The sequence below is a fragment of the Aulonocara stuartgranti genome, assembly GCF_965226115.1.
Source record: "Aulonocara stuartgranti genome assembly, chromosome: 14".
In the NCBI taxonomy this organism is placed as follows: Eukaryota; Metazoa; Chordata; class Actinopteri; order Cichliformes; family Cichlidae; genus Aulonocara; species Aulonocara stuartgranti.
This window is the reverse complement of record NC_138950.1, coordinates 7,340,197-7,356,465: the sequence shown is the minus strand read 5'-3', so window position 1 is coordinate 7,356,465 and position 16,269 is coordinate 7,340,197. Positions and strand designations below refer to the sequence as shown.

At 37.7% G+C, this 16,269-nt stretch overlaps 1 protein-coding gene across 1 annotated transcript; it reads right to left on the bottom strand.

The window, feature by feature from the left end:
• Window positions 1-702: 702 nt before the first annotated feature.
• Window positions 703-8,821, bottom strand: LOC309687999 (uncharacterized protein). Its single transcript, XM_082503396.1, has 2 exons — window positions 8,699-8,821; window positions 703-5,229 (listed from the first exon to the last, which is right to left on the bottom strand). The coding sequence occupies exon 2, from the start codon at window positions 4,788-4,790 to the stop codon at window positions 4,095-4,097; it is 696 nt and encodes a 231-aa protein (XP_082359522.1). The 5' UTR covers window positions 4,791-5,229; window positions 8,699-8,821; the 3' UTR covers window positions 703-4,094.
• Window positions 8,822-16,269: the final 7,448 nt, after the last annotated feature.

The following is a 16,269-nucleotide window of genomic DNA, read 5'->3' as shown; positions in this document are numbered from 1 at the left end:
TTGTTATTACTCAGATTGTCCTCTGTGTGAAGAGCCAAGGGTAGTCAACATTTTGGACCTTTAGTGTTTTGAATTCACAGAGTTCGTACCATTTTCAGAGTTACAGCATGTTTCTACAAGGTTTATCTTTTTATGATACAAAGGGAAAAGAAGATTTAATGAAGCATTTATGACAGTAAACCTTAGAAATATCACTGTGTCTCTGTTGGATGACCTAACTATTCCATTATCTCCTACTTTATGTACAAAGTGGCTGAATATTGAGCTCTATGATTATTTCTGTTTTTAAACCACATTTCAAAGCTACCAATATCTTAGCATCCTGAAAAATCATTGATGCTGTTGAGCTCATGAAGAAGGAAAGAGAATATTTAACAACTGTTTAATTTCACATCATTCAGCCTGTTTTGACCCTGTTAAAATGAATATTATTGATTGAACAATGGATACTGGTATATTTCTGGATACCGGTCAGTGGATGTTTCTTCATAACACTATATCTCCATTTATTTGTTGCCTCTGAACACAGTGCATCTTTTGTATTGTATTGTATTGTATCTTTATTTGTTTCAGACATATAAAACAATATATACACACTACATATATTTTCATTTACAGATACGAATATATATGTAGATATACACACACACACGTATGTGTTCAGATAAACAAAAAATGTATAATGAAATAAAACAAAATCGTCTGACATAATGTAACAATGTTTGGTCTGAAAAGGAGTAGGAAGAAGTATGAACATACTTATTAATTCCTACCCCTGCTCAACATCTTATTGATCCCACATAATTCACCTAATTCCCATCATCACATACTCCACACGATACACGAGGAGAACCTATATAAACTTGGCTACCGTGATTGATATAATTTGGATATAATTTGATATTTTTATACATACAATGGGTGATCATCTTTATCGGTATCATATTCTTCCAAAATCAGTTTTCGAAGTATTTTCATGAACTTACTAATTCCTGAGCATTGCTGTAGATCTATAGTAAAACTATTCCACAGTTTTACCCCATAAATAGTGACACAAAAGGTTTTAACCTTTGACCGTGCTTTAAGAATCCTTAGATTCAATTTCCCCCTCAATTCATAGTCTCCTTCTCTGTCATAGAACATCCTCTGTATATTTCCTGGTAACATATTGTATCTGGCCTTGTACATAATTTTTGCAGTTTTATATTTTATAAGATCCATAAACTTCAGTATTTTTAATTTCAAAAACATGATGTTAGTATGGTCTCTAAATCCTGCTTTATTAATCATCCTGATTGCTTTTTTTTGAATTTTACATATTGGTTGAAGTGCAGTTTTATATGTGTTTCCCCAAATTTCCACACAGTATTCCAAATATGGCAATATAAGTGAACAATAAAGTACCCGGAGTGATTTGGAAGGCAAAAAATATTTAACTTTACTTAGTACGGAGATGCTTCTTGACAGTTTGGCTTGTATATGCTTTATGTGAGGTTTCCAGCAGATTTTGTTATCTATTATCACACCCAGAAATTTTGTATCCGAAACTTGCTCTATTTCAACATTGTTTACTAATAATTTTGCTCCTGCATCTTTTTTACAATTTCCGAATAACATAAATGTAGTTTTTTCCAAATTTAATGATAGCTTATTTCTATCAAACCATGTTTTCAGTTTAATCATTTCTTGTGTGACAATTTCCAAAAGCTGCTGTAAGTTCTCTCCAGTACAAAAAATATTTGTATCATCTGCAAATAGAATAAACTGTAGTATATCTGATGTTCTGCATATATCATTGATATAGAGGATAAACAGCTTTGGTCCCAATACTGACCCCTGCGGAACTCCACAAACAATGTCCATACACTCTGATTGATATTCCCCAATTTTCACAAATTGCTGCCTGTCTCTCAAATAACTCTTTACCCATTCTAACACCACTCCTCTAATGCCGTAGTACTCCAGTTTATCAAGTAATATGTCATGATTAATTGTGTCAAAAGCTTTTTTTAGGTCAATGAATACACTAACTATACATTGTCTTTTATCTATATTGTTGGTGATATTTTCGATCAGTTCCATTAATGCCAATGATGTTGATCTATTTGATCTGAAACCATACTGACTATCCATTATTATTTTGTGTTTATCTATAAATTTGTCAAGTCTATTACTAAAGACTTTTTCCAGTATTTTTGAAAATTGAGAAAGTAGAGAGACAGGCCTATAATTTGTGAATTGGTGTCTGTCACCATTTTTAAACAGTGGTGTTACTTTAGCTGTTTTCATTTGTTTTGGGAATGTACCAGTTTGTAAGGACAAATTGCAAATGTGTGTTAAGGGTTTGGAAATGCCCTCTATCACTCTCTTAACGATTTCCATATCAATGTCGTCAGAGTCTGTAGAGTTTTTTGTTTGTGATTTCCCAACAATATCAATGATTTCCATTTCTTCCACCACCTTTAAGAACATTGAATGAGGATTGCGGTCAATGAGTCTAGTTTCTTTCTCTACAGAATCTGTTATATCAGGAATTGTTTCAGCCAAGTCTGGCCCAACACTTACAAAGAATTTGTTGAAATCATTTACCACATCGCTCATATTAGTAATATTTCTATCATTATTTGCAAAATACGAAGGATAGTCTGCCTGCCCCGAGCCCTTTTTGATGATGGTATTTAATGTTTTCCAGATCCCTTTAATATTATTTTTATTCATAATCAGTAATTTTTCATAGTATTCCTTTTTACATGACCTTAAAATACTCGTTAATTTATTTTTATATTTCTTGTATTTATTTTCAGCTTCTGTACTTTTGTTCATTATAAATTCTCTGTATAAGGTATTTTTCTTCTTACATGCATTTTGCAATCCTTTTGTAATCCATGGGCACTCTGCATATTTTTGTTTTTTACTATATTTCTTTACTGGGCAATGACTATTATATAACAGTTTAAATTTTCCTAAAAAAATCTCATAAGCTTTATCAATATTTTTTTCCTTATACAGCATCTCCCATTCTTGCTTGAGTAAATCACTTTTGAATGCGTTTATTGACTCTTCTGTGCTCACTCGTTTGTATTTTATTGTGTTTTGCTGTTTAACCTTCCTGTAATTGCTGTTATACACTATAAAAACAGGTAGATGATCACTGATGTCATTAATTAGGAGACCACTTATGGTTCTATTTTCTATTTCATTAGTAAATATATTGTCTATTAGGGTTGCCGACTGTGCTGTAATCCTGCTGGGCTTAGTGATCACTGGAAAAAGTCCCAAGCTATACATTGTATTAATAAATTCCTCTGTCGCTCTCTGCTTGTTTGGATTTAGTAGATCTATGTTAAAATCCCCACAAATGAACATGACTTTTTGATTTGTCCTAATGAATGTTTTATCTACCCACTCCTTAAAAATTTCAATATTAGAACCTGGTGTTCTATATATACAGCTTACAATGACATTTTTCTCTTTTCCCATACTAATTTCTATTGTTACACACTCTAATATATTATCTACTGCCATCGTCATTTTTTCTACCACCTTGTATTTTAAATTTTTATCCACAAACAAGGCCACACCACCGCCATTCTTATTCTTTCTATTTGTAAGATTTAATTCATATCCATCTATTACAAAGTCCTCTCCTTTCTGTTTATTAATCCATGTTTCAGATACTGCAATCACACTGAATGGATGTGTAAATTTGCTTAAATATTCCCTTATTTTGTGAAAATTTACATATAAACTTCTACTATTAAAGTGGATTATAGATATTTTGCCGTCGACCTTGACAGTTTTGTTGAATTGTTCTTCAGTATGATAGTAGCAGGTATTTTTGATGTTAAAAAAGTTCAGTTCTGGATCAATGTCCTGCTCTGTGAAGTGTGTTTTGTATTCCGTGTTTACTGGTGAATTTATCTCCTGATTAGCAATCCTTTGTGGTAGCAATGTATAATTCCCAGATAATGAATTAATTGATTGTTTCATCCTTGAATACGTTACGCTTTAGCTTCCGTTGTTGTCTTCTATTACCTGCTTTGATGACTGTAGATTGTTTGTCCCGCCCCTTGCCTTTGTAGTCAAGTGACCTGTTAATATTTTTCCAGATCCTGGATGCATTTGATGACCAGCACCTTGGCTTCCTCCGGCGTACCGTTGAGCTTTATAAATATTTTACAGTTTGCAGTCCAGGTGTTCTGAATTTTACCCAGTTTCTTTAGGTATCGTGCTTTCTTCGCTATGTCAGCATTGGATTTGGTTAGATGGTCATTCATGTAGATGTTCGATCCTTTTAGTTTCCTCCCCTGCTTCAGCAGTGCATTCTTGTGTTTCCTGTTTACAAATCTTATGATGATAGCTGGTTTATCACTAGCATTTCTCCTGGGCAAGGGGTGGCATGCCTCGATGTTATTACAGTCCAGGTCGATCCCTTTCGACTGCAAGAAACCAGCTACTTGTTGCTCCGCAGAGCTCCCATCCAGATCTCCTTGCTCCTCTTTACTGCCAGCAGTCACAGCCCGAGCATATGACCGGGGTTTTATGTACAGCCCTGTGATGATCACGTCGTTCATTCTGGTATATTGCTCCAGGTCCGCGACCCTGCTCTCCAGATAGACGATCCGTTTCTCCTTCTCTGCATTCTGGTTACGTAGCGACCTTATTTCCTCGACTAAGTCTAGGATATATTTCTGTTGTAGCTTGATAGCCGATGTTTCCTCAGTTAGAAAGTCCAATGACTTTTTGATGTCCTCAATTTCATCGGCGCTCGGTGTTCTCTTAGGCCCCATTGAGCTTGTTGTCTTGCTCGCTCCGTTCACCGTCTTGTCACTGTTGATTTACTTGTTGGTGCCTTGCTAGAGGATCCTGGGCCCAGTGGCTGCTGGAGGATCCTGGGCCTGGTGGAGCAGTAGGATCCTGGGCCTAGTGGCTGCTGGAAGAGCCTGGGCCTGGTGGCTGCTGGAGGATCCTGGGCCTGGTGGAGCAGTAGGATCCTGGGCCTAGTGACTGCTGGAAGAGCCTGGGCCTGGTGGAGCAGTAGGATCCTGGGCCTAGTGACTGCTGGAAGAGCCTGGGCCTGGTGGAGCAGTAGGATCCTGGGCCTGGTGGAGCAGTAGGATCCTGGGCCTGGTGGAGCAGTAGGATCCTGGGCCTAGTGACTGCTGGAAGAGCCTGGGCCTGGTGGAGCAGTAGGATCCTGGGCCTAGTGGCTGCTGGAAGAGCCTGGGCCTGTCAGAGTGAGTCAACAGATATGCAAAGAGCAGGTAGTTCATTTTAGTTTTGAATAGGACAGAGGCATATTAAGAACTGAATATGCAGTGTAAATGCAGCTGCCTCATTAATTTGAGCATAATCTACAGTTTAGTAATTTGACATGATTTATGATGCACTGCACTTTGGGCTGAGGAAATCATGAAATAATGTATTTTGTTTTTCATTTGAAATAAGAAAATCTGTTTATCTGCGCCAGCAGTTTTGCCAGATGCAAAGCTAATGACAAAGGAAAAATATTGATGTTATCTATCTTTTATTGGTGCAAAACTTTATCCATGTAAGTTGCTTGCCCTGAGATGTATCGGACGTCATCTTATGTGGGGAGGCTGCAGTCTGACTGATTAAAAACACTGAGATCTAAATGGAAGGATAAATCGTGTTTGCTCTGTTTTGTAGGAACTGCAGATTGAATATCCATTTCAGTTATTCAGAAACCAGTAACACAATTTAATTTATTACCTGGGTTTTTCTGACTCAACAGTTCATGGCCTAATATGTTAGTATGCAGGTGTGAAACTAGAAAGAGAGTGCTGGACATAATGTGAGGCTTTTAAAAGAAAAAAGTCAAGTGTTTGACTTATATCACGCTTGATGTACAAGACCTGACAAACTTTATGTCTCTATTAGAACTGGACATAGCAAGCAATGAAAAGTTCTACAGTACTTAACAACAAATAACGCAAAATTCATAGTTACACCTTACACACACGCACACATATTTACACTCCAAAGCAAATATATATCCTACACAAACGACACTGGAATGTCATTCCTGTGTGGAAGTGTGGTCGTATGGACGCAAGGGATGGTACTCGGAACTGAGGGGATTGCACTACCAGAGAAGGCAATATTGCAAGTAACTGGGAATCCCACATGCAAAGGGGAACCATGAACGGGCCGCTAGAAAAGACACAACCACCAGATACCTGCAGAGAGTAAGGCAAGTCCTGATAAGTTAGCTCAATGGGAAGAACACACTGGCCAAAGGAGGAGATAGAAGCCACTGACATCAAGATAAGGAGGCTCCTTACCATGCATGGATGAGACATAAGAATCATAATCCAAGAAACAACAAAGATCCATGAGTACATCAGGAAGAGGGCCACGACTGGCTCATGTTTTGTGAATACCTCAGGCAACAGAACCCCCCCCCCCCCCAAAAAAAAGAGGAGGAAGAAGAGGCACCATTACAGAAGGATGGGTACCTGCATGCCATGTACCACCAGCAGATAGAAGAAGGGGATGATACTGAGAAATTCTACCAATAGCTGGACAGAGCTGGGCTGAAAGACAGCACAAAATCAACAATCATGTCAGCACAGGAACCGCACAGGAGCAAGGATGCCCCTGAGACAGTCTATCACATAACACCAGGTTGCAAGATGCTAGCAGGCAGGGCATACATGGCATGCCATAACCAAGCAGCTGGAATAGTTTAAAGGAACACCTGTCCCAAGTATGGCCTAGAAATTGCAAAGTCAATATGGGATACACCTCCTAGGGTGACCGAGCTAAGATCCTGTGAGACTTCCAGATACAGACAGACAAGCTGGTGTTCACTAACCAGCCAGACAGCGTAGTGGTGGACAAGCAGAGAAAGACGGCCGTAGTGACAGATGCACATAACAACATCAGGAATAAGGAACACGAGAAGCTTGAGAAGCTCGAACTCTTCTCCAGGCACAGGAATAAATAAATCAAAACTAAAGAGTGAAATCCAAAACTGCTGCCTAGAGCGATTACTTTAGATGTTGTCCGTTTCTTTCCCTCTCGAGGCCTTGTGGCATCTTTTGGTATAAAGTGATCAGAGACCATTCAGGTTGGTAAACATGAGCAGACTGTGTGCAGTTTACCAAGTATTTTGCAACATTCAAGTTTAATTTATTCAGAAACGGATTTCCTAAAAACGTCTATCTTTACATCAAATTCTAAATTGGCCCCTTGAAGTTAGAATGAAAGGGACTACTTACAAATGCTATTAAACAAAGTCCACGTGTAAAATTATGAAATGGCTTTTTCAAACGTGCATCCCTCATTTTGAGTACAGAATGCACTTTGCAAAGACCATTTGGCCAGCAGGTAACAGATGGCAGAACCCCTATTACACTTTCATTCATGTTTTCATTTGGGTTTCCAGTTAGCATAAAAGACAGGGAGACAAAAGCAAAGGGTGAAATGAGAAAAAGCGTCTGTGCTGCCAGTTAATGGCATTCAAGCCACTCAACACTTTTCATAAATAGTTAAACCCATTACATTTTCAGAAGTGTTAAAAGGGATAATCACAGTTTTTGACTTGTCAGCAGGACATTTAGCGTAGTCCTGACCATTCTGCTCAGTCGTTCAGCTAAAAGTAAAACTAAATCACATATTAAAAAAAGAAGAAAAAAACAAAACTTTCTGTTGGTTCTGCTTCATCACACTCATATTGTTCATTGTTGTGGAGAGCAAGACAGGACAGAAGCAGATTAGACTGTCCTCTGATGAATGCGTTGGAGATATCACCTCACAGGTACAGGTTTACACAGAATTACAAATATGGTGAGGCAGCTTGTGACAGGGCAACAGTGAGGCTAGCGGAGTGCACCCAAGTGAGACAAAATACAGCTAGATAGTAAATCACTGGCTTTGGCTCCTGGGGGCAGTCACACTTTTGAGCTGCATCATGGATGAGGTACTATATTGGCAGTGAGCTGAGGATGTGTTTGAAGTGATGAATAGTGGAACCCAAACACATAACATATCTGGGCGCAATTTTGTTGCTTAGTATACAGCCAGGATAAAAGCGGATAAAACAGATTCATCTTCTCAGCCCTGAAGAAAACCACTTCTGCTTTTTTTTTTTTAACACATGAAGTGTTTCTGCTCCAGTGGTAACTGCCTGCACCTTTTCAGGTTTGAAAACATTTCGCACAGTAAATTGAGCATAAAAATGCATTTGTTAAGTTGATTCTTGAGTGTTTATTTGTACCCATTTTGCTATGTGAAATAGCAATGATATAGTTACTCCATGACGTTAACATTTTTACCTAACTTGCAAAAGAGCCCTGGATCAGTTTTGGGAGGGGAGGAGACGCAAAACCAGGATCACTTAAACCCGAGGATTACGTCAGGGAAGGCATCTGGTATATAAAACCTGTGCCAAATCAAATATGTGACTCTATCTGCCGTGGTGTATGCTTGGAAAATGAGGGACCAGTCCAATGCGTCTATAGTATTAACCTATATTAACTTAATGTTCACTGTACTGGCATAGAAGAGTAATTTGGAGAACTCACTTTTGTGACTTGATCATGTTAAAAAAACAAATGACGTTATTTAGTCATCACCATAATTGCTGGCACAAAGCCAGTGAAATGGTAAGAGTGCCCTTCCAAAGAAGTACCAGAGGAAAATGATGTTTGAAAATAGAGGAGCAACAACGTACATGCCTGAAGTGAGTTAAACCATCAAGTGTCCGTCAAATTAGCCGTTAAGAGCGTTCACTCAATTTCTTCCTTGTTTTTTTCCTTTAGAAGGCTTTTGCTGTTGGGTGGACTGTTCTGTTGTTGTCCTGCATTGCAGAGGAACCTATAAAAAGGTATAAGGCAAGCGGTTATGACAGCCCATAGGAAGGTTTACCCAGTATAGTCCAACCAATGTGTAAAACTTTCCTGAAACCATGATTTCTGACACTACACATAAAAAGAGAAACAAACTTCAAGATTTGTCTTCTTAGTTTCTCGACTGCAGTATAGAAATGGAAAAAAAACAAAAACACGTCTAATACATGAGAGTCAGAGTTTCTGCTCCTTACTCTGACTGTGTGCCTCTTTGAAGAAATAAGAGGGAATGTAAAAAAGTACATTTTGCAGACCTTGTCACAAGGGATTAAAGAGTATTGGGACATGATATACAAATATGACAAACCTGTGATAACAGTGATGGAATGGAATTGGAAATGTTGTACCCAGTTTTAAAAATTCCTTTTATATCGCACCAGTACCCACCCCGCTGTCAGTGTGATATTTTCTGTTCTTGGCTCTGCTCTGGAATATTGGAAAGCAGCTGTAATTCATTTGTAGTGTATTGTTGTAGTTTCTGATTCCTGGTTTCCAAATGATTACAATACAATTCTATCTTCACCTCCATACCACACCGTGTACAAGGATCTTAATAGTTTTTTCATCATTGTAGTTCAGCAGAACAGCAATACATTGAATGTGTACGGCATAATCATTTGAATGTGTTTTCTAAGGTATACTTTCACTTATACTTTACGATATTATTAAAAAAATGACAAAAAATGACTTGTCTGCAAACAATCTGGGTAATCAGGGTTGCTAAGGCTGGAGCCTATCCCAGTTACCACAGGGCAAGATGTGGGATACACCCTTGGACAGATTATCAGTCTTTCCAGGGCTAAAACAAACAGACAGACAACCTATGGGCAATTTAGATTCACCAGTTAACCTAACCCCACTAGCTGCATGTCTTTGGACTGTGATTTTTCACTGGTTTTAACACCTTTCCTGCTTTTTTAGTCATGCTTATAACAGTGGCATATAATATCATTAGCCTGACAATGCTAACATAAACCAGTTGGATGACTTTATATAGTTCCACACTATATGGGACAAAGCAAGTCAGTCCAGGTTGATGAGCACTATTAAATAATGTATTTAATAACATCTGCCCTGAATCTGCCCACTTTTAATGGGATGATAAATTGTGCACTGGCTTGTTATTTTAAGAGCCATATGGCTGTCTCTCAGGAATTAATTAATTTCATTTATATATTTGAAAAGGTGGGCCTACTCTTATTCACATAAATTGTCATCAAAATGCAGCACAGAAAGGCTTTTAGTTCACCCTCCTGTTTTTATTCCACAATAACTCAGCGGACTTCCTGTTCTACTATTTCCTGCCTGTGAAAATATATTTACAAACGTTTTAAGGTTACAAACACAATCACTATTCAAACCTTGTTTGTGATTTGATATGGGATTCGTTCCGCTGCACAGTATTCCTCGGGGTAGAGAAAATAACATGTTCTTTTATCCTAGCCACTCAAAAATGTAGTTTAAGATTGAGGCAAGTCTATAAATCTGTAAAAAAATATCGCCGATAACTCAAAGCAATCAGTGAATAGCGATATTAAATGGCATTTCCTCTTGTGTTGTTGTCTGATTTGAAAGAAAATAAATAAATAACAAAAACAAACAGTCCCCACATGGGGCCTGTGTGAAGGATGTACATTATCTTATGGCTCTGCAGTCTGCTCTCTTGGCTGCCTCATCAAACATTGCCATTATCCCAGATCAGCATGTGCGACATGGGTAGATAAGAAGTGGTAAATTACACAGCAGTTATATACTGCAAGTGGCAGGCAGTATATTTCTCCCCAGCAGCTGCATTAAATCGCATCCTCTCGACAGAAAGGTGTCTCCTCAGTTTGAACTCGTGTGTAAGTCTTTGCAGCATGGTGCCTCATCTCCCTTTTAAAATACCTCTTACTTGTCCTCTGTGGAGGTTTCTGATGTCCCTCAGCACATATTACTAAACAGGAAATTGCACGGATAGACTCCTCTGGTGATCCAGATTCTAATTATGTAAATGAACGTGATTTTATTTTAAGATTTAATGCTGATAGTGAACTCCCCAGTTTTGGTAAAACAGGATTCTGCCTGGCTGGAAGGTCAGTTGCTTTCTTTCATTAGATGTCCAGCCTTGAGGTATTGCCAACAAAATATAATGACTTTCCTGCATTAATATGCTGATCAAATTCTGGGTTACAGGCATAGACATGTTTTTTTATCCTCACATTTCCCATCAGATATTCAACATCAAATATGCAGGAGCATCATCAGTTTAGTTTTAAGCACACTGTAACTGCTGGGGGTTACTTCCTGACATCACATAAAGAAGCATGCATCCTCACTGGCCATTTAAACATGAATGGATAGCACTCATGGCAACGCCTGGCTGCAGAGATCATTGCAATCTGTTTGGTTTCAAGAGTTATGCATTTTAAATGCCCCCCCCCCCCCCTTTTTTTTTTTTTTAAGGAAATGACCTTGGAAGAATGCTTAAGACACTGTTCTCCAATAATTTATCCATGCAAAAACATGAAATTCCCTGCCCTCCTAATGTCCTTTTCAAATAGTGTATCAGTACAATGCAGAATTGTTAGCTCATACAGCTAGAGTTAATGAGATCATTGCTAAGACACAGTGCTTTTCTGAAGGAGGTTTGGATAAAAGGTACACAAAGTAACCCTGTAAGGAAAAACTGGAATATACATAGTATATGTGTTCAGGGAGTACTTTAGATGTAGTCAGAACAGGCAAACCTTGCCTCATAGCATCACTGTCATACCCATAATCACATTAAAAATGTCCTCTCAGCTGCCATTCCTTGCAAGAATTCTCTGAAAGAAGGTTTGTCAGTGATGCCAAACTGGTTTTAAATATGATCCCCCATCCCATGAAATTGGTTACATGTTCTAATATTGCATTAAAAATGAGGAATCTCTGTATAAATTTACGCCCATTCTGTGGTTTTTCACGACAACCTATTTCAACCTATTTCAAATAAAGTGGTAGAAGTGGACTTTTTCAACAAACAGATATAATGACATAGAGGCATAGCTTATAAGTAAACTTCCAATGAATGACATCTCAAACTAATGATGCTATCGTGACTTTGATCGAGGGATCTGCACTACACTTATTGGGCACTATAAATAAAAGCGAACAACAAAATAAAGACAAACGTCACAGAGAAGTATTGCCAGGGGTTGTTTTCATAATGTAAATATTGAGGGCAAACATCAACATTAAGCCAAATAATACCGAACATATCTGCAAGCTTCAGTAAACTGTGTTTCAGGATTTGTACTTCACAAACTCACAGCGCACACAAATTTCTGAGCAGTGATAACTGTCATCCTGAAGGTCAAGATTTTCAATAGCCCGTCTTCAGAATTTGAGATAGCCAAGGTATGAAGAGATGGAGATAGAATAAGAAAAAATGATTATAGTGGAATCTGGCATTTTCTGGATGAATGCACTTTGGCACTCACAGGCTGATTGTGAGTGACACTCTATGACTGGGCCCAGCCCATCTGAGCATCTGTGCTGTCAGAGACAGAGAGGGGAGAAAGGGGGTCTGGTTTTGTGATCATGTGGCTGTTATTTTCTAGCCGAATAACTTACAGCTGGAAGATTATATTCGACAACAGTATGAGAGAATAAAGTAAGGTTGGCATTTCTTCGTTTTTGTTGCTGTGCTCTAGTGTCAGGTGATTTAATGCACTTCTGGCAGCCATATTGGAAGCACTCAGATCCTAGCTTCAGTGGATTTTAACACCTAATTGTATTTCTAAACAAAGTGACAACGTTGTTGTCTCAACTAAATTTATTAGACATGGGACTACTTTAGCACAAATACATCTGATTTTGCTTTAAGTTGCCATCAGCTTATTTGCTAGAGAAACATACTACTCTAACCATCACTGTGTCAGTTTTAACACATCAGATTTTCACACCAGATGAGTTAGGCAGCCCACACATGGGTTGCCGGCTGGGGAATATGCTTCAGTGTCTTGGAAAGGAAAAACAAGAATCTAATTTATTTTCAGAAAGGCACAAGTTTAACAGTAGTCCATGTGGATGTATCGCATCCACAGCATCAAACAATGTAAATATCACATCTTGTGACATAAGTGCAACCCACTCAACCAAGCAATACAAATGTCCATTATTACTACTACCAAAATGAAAGAAACAATAGAAACAATAATATGATTGATGACCTGTACAGAGTAAAGCCTCTCGCCCTAGGATAGGCTCCAGCCCCCCCCTAAGATAATGATGGATGGAAATATGTAATTATATTAACAAAGTTACTTTTGAATACTTGTTTTGATTGGTCCTGTAGCAGCTAACTAGCTTTAGTGGTCTAGACCTCTGCATCACTCTGATTATGATGGATGGCAGCGATATGTTTTGGCAGTGTTTAAAAGCAGGAACTTTATATCCCCTGAATCAGAAAACACATCGCACACTGCTTCGACATGTAATTTTGAATTATCGATACATTCTTACGTCATAAAACTATAATAACTCACTACCTGCAGCATATTTTTATGTGACTGCTGTAATGTTTGAGCAAAATACACATTTTAAAAAAGTGGAGACATCGCTGCCATTGTATAGCACAAAAGCACAGTGCGTTTATCTTTGAATGTTTTTCAAGACTGCTACAATGATGTGTAACACCTATTTGGCATTTTTTACACTTAAAAGCAATAAATAAACTACAAGAGTTGTGTAAGTGTAAATGTAACTGTAACGTAATGCATTTTAAAGGCAAGGAAAACCAATTTCAGTTGAGTCCTACAGTATATGTCTCGTGATATTTGAGGAAAATTTTAGCTATTTTTCATGTTTTAGTAGTTGATAGAAATTCTACATGGCATAATTCCGTTTTGGGTATCTTTATCTAATCTGGCTGTTTGGACAGTTTTTCAGTGGACCGTCATGATGTTGTCAGTCGCAGATATCTGGAGATTTATGATGCAATCGCACAGCCATTATAAAAATGAGAGTGAATATATCATTTAGCTTACATTTTTTTTGTAACTTTTCACACCTATAAGGAAAAGTAATTGTAAAATGTCTGAATGTAATGTCACCATTTTTTTTCCAGTCTCAGAAATATTGATGCCCCTTGAAATGCGGTCTGGGAATGATAAGACATTTGAAACCTTGATCAGATTGGAGATCACATGAGCTGCGATTATAGACTGCTACATAAAACAAAGGTTTTCTTTGGCTGTGGGAAGCAGTTAGGCTGCTTTTGTTCTTTCTGCAGAGCTCCTGTTGGCTTGACCTAAGTCGGGATGACATGTTCACCTCTTATCCTCAGTACCTATTTCTGGATGACTGTAACTTACTCTGACATTGCTAGGGGCAGCACTTCCTCTGTATTACTCATGATAGAAAATCTCACTGATGCATTTTGGCCGTTATTTATCTCAGGAAGGAAAAAATAAATAAAAATATGAAATAAAATTCTGAGAAGTGAAAGGGAGTAAAATGTATTTTGCAGCAACAAAACTGATAGTGTAGAGTAAATAAATCATTTAGCGGAATTTCAAAGCTTTAATGAGGAAGCAAGTGAGAAATTGAATTATTTTGTCAACATTCATCACTACTTGGAATAAATCATATACCTAATCATATACTACCAAATCAAAACAATAAGAAATATATGACACAGGAGTTTTGTTTCAGAAACTAGAAAATAGTACAGCAAATGTAAGATACCATGACTAACTAACACAAGTTCATGTCAAAATCGGATTTCAAGTCAATGAGGACCAGCAGTCACTTGAATATTATTTATTTGTGGACACAGGGGCTTTGTGTAGGATAGTTTCAAATGCTCAAGGTTGGACATCCACCAACGATATGTACAGGAACTTGTAAGTACAATGCATAGAGTACAAATATTGTAATCATTACAAAAAAGTGGTCCCTTTCCATTGTGATGTCCAGTGGCAAAAATAGCACTACATCCACACATTTTTTAGGAATGATCACAAAATGATAACGAATTTCTTTCTGCATTTCAGGAGGTTAGTGGCATTTTCACTAACATTGCAGAATTCATTTGTGATATAAAAAAAATCATCTTCAAGAACATTGCCAGAAGGCGTGCTGAATAGTTTAAATGACTGATCAAGTTGTACATACTTCAATTATTGTCCAGTTTGGTGAATAATCTGGAAATATAAAGTGTGTCTGATCTATTCAAGTCTTAGGAGGTGATCAGGCAAAGAGAGGTTCGGGAAAAAAAAAAAAGCAGAGTTCACTTGAAACTCATTTTAATCAACCTTTTCTCACCACACATAATAGGCCACATTTTTCTATCTAGTCCATCAGGATAATCACCTTTGGTTTCTCATGGTGCAATCAGTTTGACTCAGTATCAAAGTTTAAATCACAGAACGCAGCACAAAGGAGTCTTTCAGAGGTCTGAAGGTCTGATAGAGAAGGAGGGTCCTGGTGACACGACCATTTGAATAAAATATGCTTGAAGATTAAAACCAGCTTTTGGCATTTAAAAGAAACAGGGTGGAATTTAAATAATCAAAGGGGCTTTTCTGAAAAGCTCTGTGTTTTGCTTCAGATTGGAGTTGAACCTTTTTTTCTCTCTCTTTTCTTTAGCAGCGCGGGAAAATTAGAGATTGAGATAGCGTGCATCAAAGGCAGTCACTTATACTGAAGGCTGTAATGTTGGAGTGTTGAATTCTGGATGAGTTTATTTTATTTTTTAATGTTCTTCATCACATCATTGGAGCAAAACTAGAAAATATTACCAACAGAGGTAGTTCAAACATAAACAGGGCCGACAGTAAATCTGCTTTTATGTGAGCAAAGCAAACATAATTTCGAGACTGTGAATGTCACTACTTGTATATTGACTGAAATTTGGAAATCCACAGATAGCGAGCAAATTGTCGAATCAAGCATCACTAATCTGTAATTGAGAAAAACAGTAAACAAAACTTATTGTTTTCTGTTTTATTAAGATGTGTTAATGTGTTCGCAATATTGCTACATTTTAGAGTGCAAACCTGTAGTGACCGGCGAAATGCAGACAGATCCTGAGAGGGCTGAGAGCTCAGTTCTATTTATAATGCATGGGGCACTTGCCTGTCCTCATGAATAAACTGTACTGGAATGAATGCTTCCCACTGGGATTACAGTATGGGAGTGAATGGGAGGATAATGTCAGCTGGTGTTTTAGGTGGAAAATTGGTGGGGCATGTACCCTTCCTTTGTTTTTTTTGCAAGTGGATCAGTTATTGATGACTTAAAACATAAACAAGGTTTGTTATTTCATATTTAAAACAAACTGTATGCGGTTCCCTTTTTTTAAATATCTTATTACCATGATTTACAGCATGTGAAAACCCTGTATGTTGATTCTGTAACTGCAAGCTCACCA

Excerpts from the sequence above, each read along its gene's own strand:
- LOC309687999 (XM_082503396.1), bottom strand. The coding sequence starts at position 4,790 with ATGGGGCCTAAGAGAACACCGAGCGCCGATGAAATTGAGGACATCAAA.